Source organism: Eptatretus burgeri, chromosome 2, assembly GCF_056783735.1.
Source record: "Eptatretus burgeri isolate ZD-2024b chromosome 2, Ebu_testis_v1, whole genome shotgun sequence".
Taxonomy (NCBI): Eukaryota; Metazoa; Chordata; class Myxini; order Myxiniformes; family Myxinidae; genus Eptatretus; species Eptatretus burgeri.
This window is the reverse complement of record NC_140962.1, coordinates 2,169,267-2,181,409: the sequence shown is the minus strand read 5'-3', so window position 1 is coordinate 2,181,409 and position 12,143 is coordinate 2,169,267. Positions and strand designations below refer to the sequence as shown.

Below are 12,143 nucleotides of genomic sequence, written 5' to 3'. Positions count from 1 at the left end.
CTAGCCGCAGGAACAAAAAAAGATTTTATTCATAATTCCTGATGACTATGACCAAGTCCAGATAAAGTACAACAGCCTTGTACACAATGGTCCGACACATGTTTGCAATACACATTGCATTCTGACAAAACAATAATTGAATTGTCCCTGTAAAAAAAAAAAAAAAAAAAAGTAAATCAATGACCAAGTTTAAAGAAAGTTAAGTTCCTTGGGATGTCACTGAAAAAATAAATAAATAAATAAAATAAAAAAATGGACATGCACGTCCCCAAATCGTCTTCATTAGGATGGAGTGTCAATCCGATCTGCTGATTTTGATGTAGTTTCCTCACTGTTAAAATGTCTGCCGTTTTCCTTCTTGGCCGTTGGTATTGTTGGCTTCTATAAGATGTGCTGCAAATTCATGAAGCAACCCACATTTGATACGTCTCTCAACATTGGCTTCATGTATGTATGCGAGTTATTCCATGAATGCACCGTTTCGCACCAGTGATCGCGGTACCCCGAGACCTCAGCTTTTGGCCAATTTTGTTTCTTTAGTCTAATTTAAATTGCAGTTGTTGCAGCTACATTTTGCAAGTTTGTAATCGTCATCGTAACTGATGAAAAAAGAGAAAAGCTCAATAAACTGACATTTATTTAACATTTTCAAAGATACGAGCGTGGATCGGCTCGCTGCGCTCATCTCTTCACACATCGTTGCAGAGATTGACATCACAGATTTGCTATGTTGGCGTGATTTACATCAATCATAATGCAAACTTCTTTTTTTTAAAGTTTATTTGTAATATTGCTGATAATGTATTTATTTGAAATTTCCTTTGTGATTCAAGAAGGTTCAAGTGGTCCAAGTTGTCTCCTGGTGTTATGGTGTTAAGGTCGAAGGGGTTTAAAGGGTCTTTTGGGACTTTGGGTATTTTGCTTCTTATGAGTCCTCAGGGTCTTAGAGAATCTTCAAAGGTCTAAGGGGTCTCAGCAGTCTAAAGGGTCGAAAGGTACGTTCCAATAGTACGTACATAATAGACATATGGTCACATTGCTGGATGGACGGACGGAGGGAGGGAAGGGAAGGAAGGACGGACACATGCCGAGACTAATATATTGTTGTGGATTTCCGCCCGCCGGCGTGCGGACAGCCGCTTTTAGCCGAATCGCGGCTGTACGCCCACCGGACGAGCAATCCAGTCGCAGCCTTCCGGATCAAACGCCGGAACCCAGCTACGGGTGTGTTTTTAATCACACCATAGACCTGCCAACTCTCCTGTCCACGCACTGCAGGATCAATCGCCGAATTGTCGATATACCTAATTATTTGCACAGACAGGAATGCCGGGGATCTATACCTCGGTGGAGTCCGGTACAAAACGAGCCACTTACGCACAGCTTGTTTTGTATGCAATTGCCGAGCGGTGGTTTATCGCCTGACCTCGCCGGACCCGATCACTTTATCGGCTATTAAAAAGCCCGCCAATATTCCGAACGCAGCGATGGCAACTCAAATGGTGAAAAAGACGCACGGACAGGTACATTGAGACAGGCACATTTATTTAAACACGCGACGCAAGCAATGAAGCAATATACAAACAGTATGCGATGGGGGAATTGGGGTAGGGGGCAGGAGGACCAAAGACCTACAGCCGTTCTCTATTATTATTATATATAGTCACTTAAGCAGGTTTACTTAAGGACACGGCACCACAGACACACACACAAAAGCCCAAAAGAAAATACAGAAAGGAAATAAAAATGTGACCGGGTGGTGGATCCTCGAGCTCGATCCGACCCAGAGAGGCGACTCGCACATGATCCTGAGTGACTCCACCACGACCACCAACCCCCTCAAAGTCCCTTCGATCCAGAGAGCCCAGAGCGATCCAGCTGGCACGATCCAGCGAGCGAGATCCAGCGAGCGAGCCTCGAGCCTTAGCGTTTGCACACACACACACACGCCTCAGACCTTCTCTTCAGCGCTCGCGTTTCTGCCACCTCCAGAGACTCTCCTACAACGGCGCCAAGAGTGACCACTGCCGCGACTCTCCTCAGCACAAGCTCCCCCGAGCTCGCGTTCCGCCTCTTTATCACCAAGCACCGCCCCCTTTTCACCTCCCGCCCCTCCTTCGAGCACACGCGGGAACCTTCCAGACGGAAGTGTTTTCCCGCCAAATCGGGGACGCTCGCCGCCGCGGTAGTTGTCTTCGTTTTTCTTCTTGTCCCTCGCAGGGTGAAATCCACCGCAGAGACGCAATTCGTTCGGGGGAGGGGGGGGGAACGGGGGTCGCCTGCTTTCCCTCGACGAAGGCCAGGCCTCCGACAACCGTGCTGAGGTGGAAACGCGGTGGGGTGGTTGGTGGTTGGCGAGGTGATCGTGGCTGTGTGTTTGGTAGCGCTTTATGGTGGTAGTAATGATGGCGCGGTGGGCGTTGTGGTTGGCGGTTGAGATGATCGTGGTTGTTGTGATTGGCCCAAAATAAAGACAGCAAAAGAAAAACCACTATCTCATAAATAAAACTAATATAATATATAATATATACTAATAAAAACAAACCCAGACATTATAGAAACCTTCAGAACAAGTGTGTGTGTGTGTGTGTGTGTGTGTGTGTGTGTGTGTGTGTGTGTGTGTGTGTGTGTGTGTGTGTGTGTGTGTGTGTGTGTGTGTGTGTGTGTGTGTGTGTGTGTATAATATATGCATGATCACATATCAATATGTGTGCATGATCATATATCAATTTGTGTGTATAATATGTGCATGATCACAGATCAATATGTGTGCATATAATATGTGCATGCTCACAGATCAATATGTGTGCATATAATATGTGCATGATCACATATCAATATGTGTGCATATAATATGTGCATGATCACATATCAATATGTGTGTATATAATATTGTTATGGCTGTGGAAATTCGCAAACCACTATTCAGGTCCCGAAGGTGAGGTATCTCTTAAGTACATGTGTAGTGAGCCTCAAACCCGTTGTTTAGAGGGAATTTATGTGATTCATTCGGGCTGCGACGCTTTGAGATAGGCGTTTTTCTGTTCTATCTTTATTTTGAACCAACCACGTCTCAACCACCATAACACAACACCCACAAACCACAACGCCGCTTCACAACAACAACCACACCTGCCTCTCAACAACCACGCCATCCTCACCACTCCGCCATCAACATCTCCACGAACACAAAAGGGGAACAACAACTCCCGCCCCGATTTCTCTGGTAAACAAGAATGACGGTTGAAGCTCAACTCCCGTCCCGATTTCTCTGGTAAACAAGAATGACGATTGAGGCTCAACTCCCACCCCGATTTCTCTGGTAAACAAGAATGACGGTTGAAGCTCGGCTCCCGCCCTGATTTCTCTGGTGGAATGTCCCCCCCACCCCCCGTGCCGCGAAGGGAGGGGCGGGGTGCCAGGGGAAATAAAAGGGCGCACGGAGGCGCCGCTAACGAAGAGAGTGACACCAGAGGAAGTCAGGTCAGAGGAGGTCAGGTCAGAGGAGGTCAGGTCAGGGCGGTCGGTGAGAGTGTCAGTATCAGTCGGCGGTTCATGGTCTTCTCTCGTCTGGGTCTTGGAGAAGCAGTCCGTAGAGCGAATCGCTCGTTGGAGCTTGCAGTCGGTGGGGAGCCCGGACGTCGCGGAGGGACGCGGACTGGAGGTGACGCTCTGCCAGCTGTGTTGCGCGGACCTGCGCATTCGTACAAGGAGCACCGGAGAGAGCTCGCCCACCATCGCACCGCGAGGGTGCAGGTAACCTGCAATGGTCTCGTGGGACTCGTTCGGTCTGCCAAGTCCCATGCCATAAAGGCCCACGGGCCCCGTCTGCCCCCTTGTCTTTGAGGGTGGCCTTTTCTTTTGTTTTTTTGTATGAATCTTGTGGCGCCGTGTCTTGTAAAGTAAAACTGTATAAGTGTTGCCGTGTGTTCGCGTATTCGGTCACAGCTCTGCATTGTTGTTTTTGTTTTAAATTGATATACGTGTGCTCTTCGTGTGTCGTGTAAAGAAAGTGCATTATGTTGAATTGTTCCCCGTTTCGCTGCGTCCTTTCCTTCGTTTGAACCTCCATCTTGCTTCACGTAAATGGTTTGTAGTGGGCTTAATACGCCCGATAATTAATCGGAACCGTCGAGGCCGACGATAACACCGCTCGGTTATCCCGATAGCACGGAACGGACCGCTTAAGCGGCCCGTGTCCGGAGTCGACCTGCGGCGAAGTGCGATCGCCCGGTCTACCATCCGCGTGGGTACTTAGGTAGGTCGAGTTTGGCGAACAACCCTATCCCACGCGGGTGGCCGATTGGCACGATCGTGGTGAGGCCGAAAGGCCCACCCGTGACTAGCTCCCGGCGTTAGTCCGAGAGGGTCACGACAGAATTGTCCGTCCGGTGGGCGACGTGCCGCGATTCGAGTCACGTGGCCGTTCGCACGGCAGCGGGCGCGAATTCGCAACAATATGTGCATGATCATATATCAATATGTGTGTATATAATATGTGCATGATCACATATCAAGATGTGTGGATATAATGTGCGTGATCACATATCAATATTTGTGTATATAATTTGTGCATGATCATATATCAATGTGTGTATATTGTTGTGGTTACCAGATTCGCAAACCACCATTCAGGTCCCTTAGGTGAGGTATCTCGGTAAGTGCATGTGTAGTTAGGCCCAAACCCGTTGTCTAGTGGGAATACATGTCATTTATACGTGCTGCGACTCTTCAGGATAGCCGTTTTTCTTTTACTATCTTTATTTTGGACCAACCGCCATGATTACCATCACAACCACAACATCAACCACCGACCACAACCACCGCTTCACCACAACCGCCACGACCTTCACGTCACACCTCGCAACCGTAGCATCGCCACCGTTCTTGCCCCGCTGTGGGTACCGGTGTTGGACTCGTGCAGGGCGCACGTTGAACAGCGTGTACAAAATCACGGATTTTGTGCTTCAAAAACGGATCAAAAACGACACACGCCCACTTTTTGCCGTCCAATCGGTGAGCGAGGGGCGAATTGGCCCCGCCCCCAGGGCGATCGATATATGCAAATTTGTGGATCAAAAAGCCTTCACGCCCACTTTTTCTCGGGCCAATGGGGAGCGAGGTGAAAGGTCAAAGGGAGGGGGTCAAAGGCGAAGTTACGGGGGGATAAAAGGACGGTGTTCGTCAGTCAGAAAAAGGAGAACGAGAACGAAAAGGAGAACGAGAACGAGAAGGAGTCGGAACGGAGGGGACGAGTGTGGAAGTCTGGAGCCCGAAGCCTGCAGTGGCTGGAGAAGCTGAAGAGAGTCGGACGAGGGGGTGCTCGCGTCGGTGCCAGGAGCTGCACGCCCGAGGGAGGCCGGCAGCGCGACCTGGCCGAGGTGGAAACGCACACCAGGGATAATAAAGATCCTCTATACCCCGAGCATCAGCAACCCCCTCCTGTTTCCCCCCGCGCTGAGATAGTGCGACCAAGGGGGCCCCGTTCCCACCCCCTACCAGACACCGTCCACGAGGCCCGCGGGTTGCGGGGCCATCGCCGCTCCGCGTCTCATCACCAGACGGGTAGGCCCGACCCGGTCTCGGCCTCAGGCCTGCCTCATTCTTGAGGTATTTCTTTTCCTTGGTTTTGGGTATGTGTTGTCGGCGCCGTCTGTGAAGTAGAATTGTATAAGTGTTGCCGTGTGCTCGGTAGTCGGTATTAGCTCTGCACTGTGTTTTCACTTTTATGTTTGCTTTTTGTGTAAATGGAATTGTGTTTTCTTTTTTTTTGTGTGCTTTTGGTGGAATTGTATTTGTGTGCTTCCCGTGTGCCGAGAATAAATGTGCTTTATTGTTGAACTGTTCTCCCGCTTCGCTTCGTCTTTTCCTCCATTGAACCCTCATCTTGCTTCACGTAAAGGGTTGGTAGTGGGCTGAGTACGCCCGATAATTAATCGAACCGTCGAGGTTGACGATAACACCGCTCGGTTATTCTGATAGTATGGAACGGGTCGCTTAAGTGGCCCGTGTCCGAAGTCGACCTGCAGCGAGGTGCGATCGCCCGGTCTACCCTCCGCGTGGGTACTTAGGTAGGTCGAATTCGGCGAGCAACCCTATCCCACGCGGGGGCTGATTGGCTCGATCGCGGTGAGACCGAAAGGTCCACCCGTGACTGGTTCCCGGCGTTAGTCCGAGAGGGTCACGACTGGATTGTCCGTCCGGTGGGCGACGTGCCGCGATTCGAGTTACGTGGCCGTTCGCACGCCGGCGGGCGCGAAAACCGCAACAATATAATATGTGCATAATCACATCATTATGTGTGGATATAATATGTGCGTGATCACATATCAATATGTGTGGATATAATATGTGCATGATCACATATCAATATGTGTGTATATAATATGTGCATGATCATATATCAATGTGTGTATATAATATGTGCATGATCATATATCAATGTGTGTATATAATATGTGCATGATCACATATCAATATATGTGTGTATAATATGTGCATGACCATATATCAATATGTGTGGATATAATAAGTGCATGATCACATATCAATATGTGTGTATATAATATGTGCATGATCACATATCAATATGTGTGTATATAATATGTGTAAGATCATATATCAATATGTGTATATATAATATGTGTGTGATCACATATCAATATGTGTGTATATAATATGTGCATGATCATATATCAATATGTGTGGATATAATGTGCGTGATCATCTATCAATGTGTGTATATATGTGTATGATCAGATATCAATATGTGTGTGTATATAATATGTGCATGATCACATATCAATATGTGTGTATATAATGTGTATGATCATATGTGTATGATCATATTTCAATGTGTGTATATAATATTGCATGATCTTATATCAGTATGTATGTATGCAATATGTATATGATCATATTTCAATAAGTGTATATAATATGTGTGTATAATGTATATATAATATGTGTATGATCATATATCAATATGTGTGTATATAATATGTGCATGATCATATTTCAATGTGTGTATATAATATTGCATGATCTTATATCAGTATGTATGTATGCAATATGTATATGATCATATTTCAATAAGTGTATATAATGTATATATAATATGTGTATGATCATATATCAATATGTGTGTATATAATATGTGCATGATCATATTGTCTCGAATTCTGGCCCGCCTGGCGTGCGATCGGGCGCGTACCTCTAATGGCAGCCGCCTCGCCCACCGGACAGACAATTCAGTCGTGACCCTCCTGGAACTACCGCCAGGAGCCAGTCACGGGTGGGGGTTTAACCTCACCACGATCGTGCCAATTGCCCACCCACGCAGGATAGGGTTGCTCGCCAAATTCGACCTACCTAAGTACCTGCGCAAGTGGTCGACTGGGTGATTGTACCTCGCCGCAGGTAGGCCGAGGACACGAACCGCTTAAGCGGTCCGTTCCGTGCTACAGTGATAACCGAGCGGTGTTATCACCGACCTCGACGGATGTGATTCTGTTTACCGGGCGTTCAAAACCCACTACTCATTCCACGATACAAGATGGCACTTCCAATGGGGAAAGGACGCAATGAACGGGATACGTTTCACACAAGCGCATTTATTTCAATTACTCACACAACACAAGCAAGGCAGTCATGCAATATACAAGCAACAAATAGAATGCAAAAGCAATACGACCGACTATAATTATTATTTACAAGCACTTACACAGTTTCTACTTGGCAGGACACGGCGCCACAGCATGCATACAAAAACAAAGAAAGACCTCCCTCACAGGCAAGGGGGTAGACGGGGTCCGTAGACCTTTATGGTCGTGAGCCGTGGATGACCGAAAAGGCCCACGAGACCAAAGGGTCTTTCCCGCACCCTAGTGGTGCGACTGTGGGCAGGTCGCGACGTCTCGTCCCCACGGCAACTAGCGTAACCGCGCCTGATCTCGGGCCTTGCAACGGTGGGCAGGTCGTGACGCCTTCTCCCCACGACGACTAGGACAGCCGCGCCTGATCTTGGGCCTTGCAATGGTGGGCAGGTCGTGACGCTTTCTCCCCACGGCCACCAGGACAAGACTTCCACCCGACTGCCCCAAGTCTGTCTACGACGAAGACTTGGACCACGACAGACTTGGACCAAGACCACGACGACCAAGACTTCCACACGACTGCCCCAAGTCTCTGCTATCCGCGCTCTTTTCCAGGCGCTCCTCTTGCCCTTTTATTCCTCCTGCGCCTGCCCCGCCCTTCGCGGCACGTGGGTGGGGGAGGAACATTCCAGAGAAATTGGGGCGGGAGTTGGTTTCCAACCGTCAAACTTGTTTACCGGAGGAGAAATTGGGGTGGGGCTGGTTTCGTTGCTCCTTTAGTGGCGTTGTGGTGTGGATGGCGTGGTTGTTGAGATGGTGTGGTTGTTGAGATGGCGTGGTTGTTCCAAAATAACGACATATAAAGAAAAATGGCTAACTCAAAGCGTCGCAGCCCGGATAAATCACACATATTCCCTCTAAACAACGGGTGTGGACCAACTACACATGAACTTATCGATATATCTAACCTGAGGGACCTTTCTGGTGTATTGAGAATTTCCACAGCCATAACAATATCAATATTCGTGTATATAATATGTGTGTGATCATATATCAATGTGTGTGTACATAATATGTCACATATCATGTGCGTGCGTGTGTGTGTGTGTATGTGTGTGTGTGTGTGTGTGTGTGTGTGTGTGTGTGTGTATGTATATGTGTGTGTGTGTGTGTGTGTGTGTGTGTGTGTGTGTGTGTGTGTATGTATGTGTGTGTATGTATATGTGTGTGTGTGTGTGTGTCTGTATATGTGTGTGTGTATGTATATGTGTGTATGCGTGTGTGTGTGTATGCGTGTAAAAGTGTATGTGTATGCGTGTGTAAAAGTGTGTGTGTATGTATGTGTGTGTATGTATGTGTGTGTATGTATGTGTGTGTATGTATCTGCGTGTAGGTATGTGTGTGTATGTATGTGTGGGTATGAATGTGTGTGTGTATGCATGTGTATGTATGTATGTGTGTGTATGTATTAAAGTGTGTGTATGTATTAAAGTGTGTGTATGTATTAAAGTGTGTGTGTAAAAGTGTGTGTGTGTAAAAGTGTGTGAGTGTAAAAGTGTGTGAGTGTAAAAGTGTGTGTAAAAGTGTGTGTAAAAGTGTGTGTAAAAGTGTGTGTAAAAGTGTGTGTAAAAGTGTGTGTAAAAGTGTGTGTAAAAGTGTGTGTAAAAGTGTGCGTAAAAGTGTGCGTAAAAGTGTGCGAGTGTAAAAGTGTGCGAGTGTAAAAGTGTGCGAGTGTAAAAGTGTGCGAGTGTAAAAGTGTGCGAGTGTAAAAGTGTGCGAGTGTAAAAGTGTGCGAGTGTGTGTAAAAGTGCGAGTGTGTGTAAAAGTGCGAGTGTGTGTAAAAGTGCGAGTGTGTGTAAAAGTGCGAGTGTGTGTAAAAGTGCGAGTGTGTGTAAAAGTGCGAGTGTGTGTAAAAGTGTGTGAGTGTGTGTAAAAGTGCGAGTGTGTGTAAAAGTGCGTAAAAGTGTGTGTAAAAGTGTGTGTAAAAGTGTGTGTAAAAGTGTGTGTAAAAGTGTGTGAGTGTAAAAGTGTGTGAGTGTAAAAGTGTGAGTGTAAAAGTGTGAGTGTAAAAGTGTGTGTAAAAGTGTGTGTAAAAGTGTGTGTAAAAGTGTGTGTAAAAGTGTGTGTAAAAGTGTGTGTGTAAAAGTGTGTGTGTAAAAGCGTGTGTGTAAAAGTGTGTGTGTAAAAGTGTGTGTGTAAAAGTGTGTGTGTAAAAGTGTGTGTAAAAGTGTGTGTGTAAAAGTGCGTGTGTAAAAGTGTGTGTGTAAAAGTGTGTGAGTGTAAAAGTGTGTGAGTGTAAAAGTGTGTGAGTGTAAAAGTGTGTGAGTAAAAGTGTGTGAGTGTAAAAATGTGTGAGTGTAAAAGTGTGTGTGTAAAAGTGTGTGTGTGAGAGTGGTGTGTGTGTGAGAGTGGTGTGTGTGTGTGAGTGGTGTGTGAGTGTGAGTGTGTGTGTGTGTGTACCTCGACGTGCAATCATTTGTGGACAGCCCAGGTTGAGATCAACAGCATCGCAGCAGTGTTGGACGAGCTTTCCGGCTCCAGTGAACACGAGAGGATCGTTCGCGCAGAACTGTGAACCGCGGACAAAACAAACGTCACGACGAGTGTAACCAGTCGGGATGAATTCATTTTAAACAAGAAGGCGTGACCAGGTCTCCCCCCAACCCCGACCAGGTCTCCCCCCAACCCCGACCAGGTCTCCCCCCAACCCCGACCAGGTCTCCCCCCAACCCCGACCAGGTCTCCCCCCAACCCCGACCAGGTCTCCCCCCAACCCCGACCAGGTCTCCCCCCAACCCCGACCAGGTCTCCCCCCAACCCCGACCAGGTCTCCCCGCAACCCCGACCAGGTCTCCTCCCAACCCCGACCAGGTCTCCCTCCAACCCCGACCAGGTCTCCCCCCAACCCCGACCAGGTCTCCTCCCAACCCCGACCAGGTCTCCTCCCAACCCCGACCAGGTCTCCTCCCAACCCCGACCAGGTCTCCTCCCAACCCCGACCAGGTCTCCTCCCAACCCCGACCAGGTCTCCCCCAACCCCGACCAGGTCTCCCCAACCCCGACCAGGTCTCCCCCAACCCCGACCAGGTCTCCTCCCAACCCCGACCAGGTCTCCCCCCAACCCCGACCAGGTCTCCCCCAACCCCGACCAGGTCTCCCTCCAACCCCGACCAGGTCTCCCCCAACCCCGACCAGGTCTCCCTCCAACCCCGACCAGGTCTCCCCCAACCCCGACCAGGTCTCCTCCCAACCCCGACCAGGTCTCCCTCCAACCCCGACCAGGTCTCCCCAACCCCGACCAGGTCTCCCCCCAACCCCGACCAGGTCTCCCAACCCCGACCAGGTCTCCCCCCAACCCCGACCAGGTCTCCCCCAACCCCGACCAGGTCTCCCCCAACCCCGACCAGGTCTCCCCCAACCCCGACCAGGTCTCCCCCAACCCCGACCAGGTCTCCCCCAACCCCGACCAGGTCTCCCCCAACCCCGACCAGGTCTCCCCCAACCCCGACCAGGTCTCCCCCAACCCCGACCAGGTCTCCCCCAACCCCGACCAGGTCTCCCTCCAACCCCGACCAGGTCTCCTCCCAACCCCGACCAGGTCTCCTCCAACCCCGACCAGGTCTCCCCCAACCCCGACCAGGTCTCCCCCAACCCCGACCAGGTCTCCCGCCGAACCCCGACCAGGTCTCCTCCCAACCCCGACCAGGTCTCCTCCCAACCCCGACCAGGTCTCCCTCCAACCCCGACCAGGTCTCCCCCCAACCCCGACCAGGTCTCCTCCCAACCCCGACCAGGTCTCCTCCCAACCCCGACCAGGTCTCCTCCCAACCCCGACCAGGTCTCCTCCCAACCCCGACCAGGTCTCCCCCCAACCCCGACCAGGTCTCCCCCAACCCCGACCAGGTCTCCCCCAACCCCGACCAGGTCTCCCCCAACCCCGACCAGGTCTCCCCCCAACCCCGACCAGGTCTCCCCCAACCCCGACCAGGTCTCCCCCAACCCCGACCAGGTCTCCCCCAACCCCGACCAGGTCTCCCCCAACCCCGACCAGGTCTCCCCCAACCCCGACCAGGTCTCCCCCAACCCCGACCAGGTCTCCCTCCAACCCCGACCAGGTCTCCCCCAACCCCGACCAGGTCTCCTCCCAACCCCGACCAGGTCTCCCCAACCCCGACCAGGTCTCCCCCAACCCCGACCAGGTCTCCCCCAACCCCGACCAGGTCTCCCCCAACCCCGACCAGGTCTCCCCCAACCCCGACCAGGTCTCCCCCAACCCCGACCAGGTCTCCCTCCAACCCCGACCAGGTCTCCTCCAACCCCGACCAGGTCTCCTCCCAACCCCGACCAGGTCTCCTCCCAACCCCGACCAGGTCTCCTCCCAACCCCGCCCAGGTCTCCTCCCAACCCCGCCCAGGTCTCCCTCCCCCCCCGCCCAGCTCTCCCCCAACCCCGACCAGGTCTCCCCCAACCCCGACCAGGTCTCCCCCAACCCCGACCAGGTCTCCCCCAACCCCGACCAGGTCTCCCCCAACCCCGACCAGGTCTCCC

The 12,143-nt window shown here is 50.7% G+C and overlaps 2 protein-coding genes across 2 annotated transcripts in view; both read right to left on the bottom strand.

The window, feature by feature from the left end:
* DUS1L (dihydrouridine synthase 1 like) overlaps positions 1 to 12,143 on the bottom strand; it is a 48,449-nt gene that overhangs the window by 34,857 nt on the left and 1,449 nt on the right. The window contains exon 2 of the mRNA XM_085860546.1: positions 10,056 to 10,164. Coding sequence (XP_085716672.1) covers positions 10,056 to 10,164 — 109 coding nt within the window. The remainder of the gene's footprint in view (positions 1 to 10,055; positions 10,165 to 12,143) is intronic.
* On the bottom strand, positions 8,265 to 9,556 carry LOC147031261 (uncharacterized; the record flags this gene model as incomplete). The annotated part of the gene is made up of 1 exon (XM_085859442.1): positions 8,265 to 9,556. A coding segment is annotated over one exon (885 nt), but the record flags the coding sequence as incomplete, so codon positions are not given.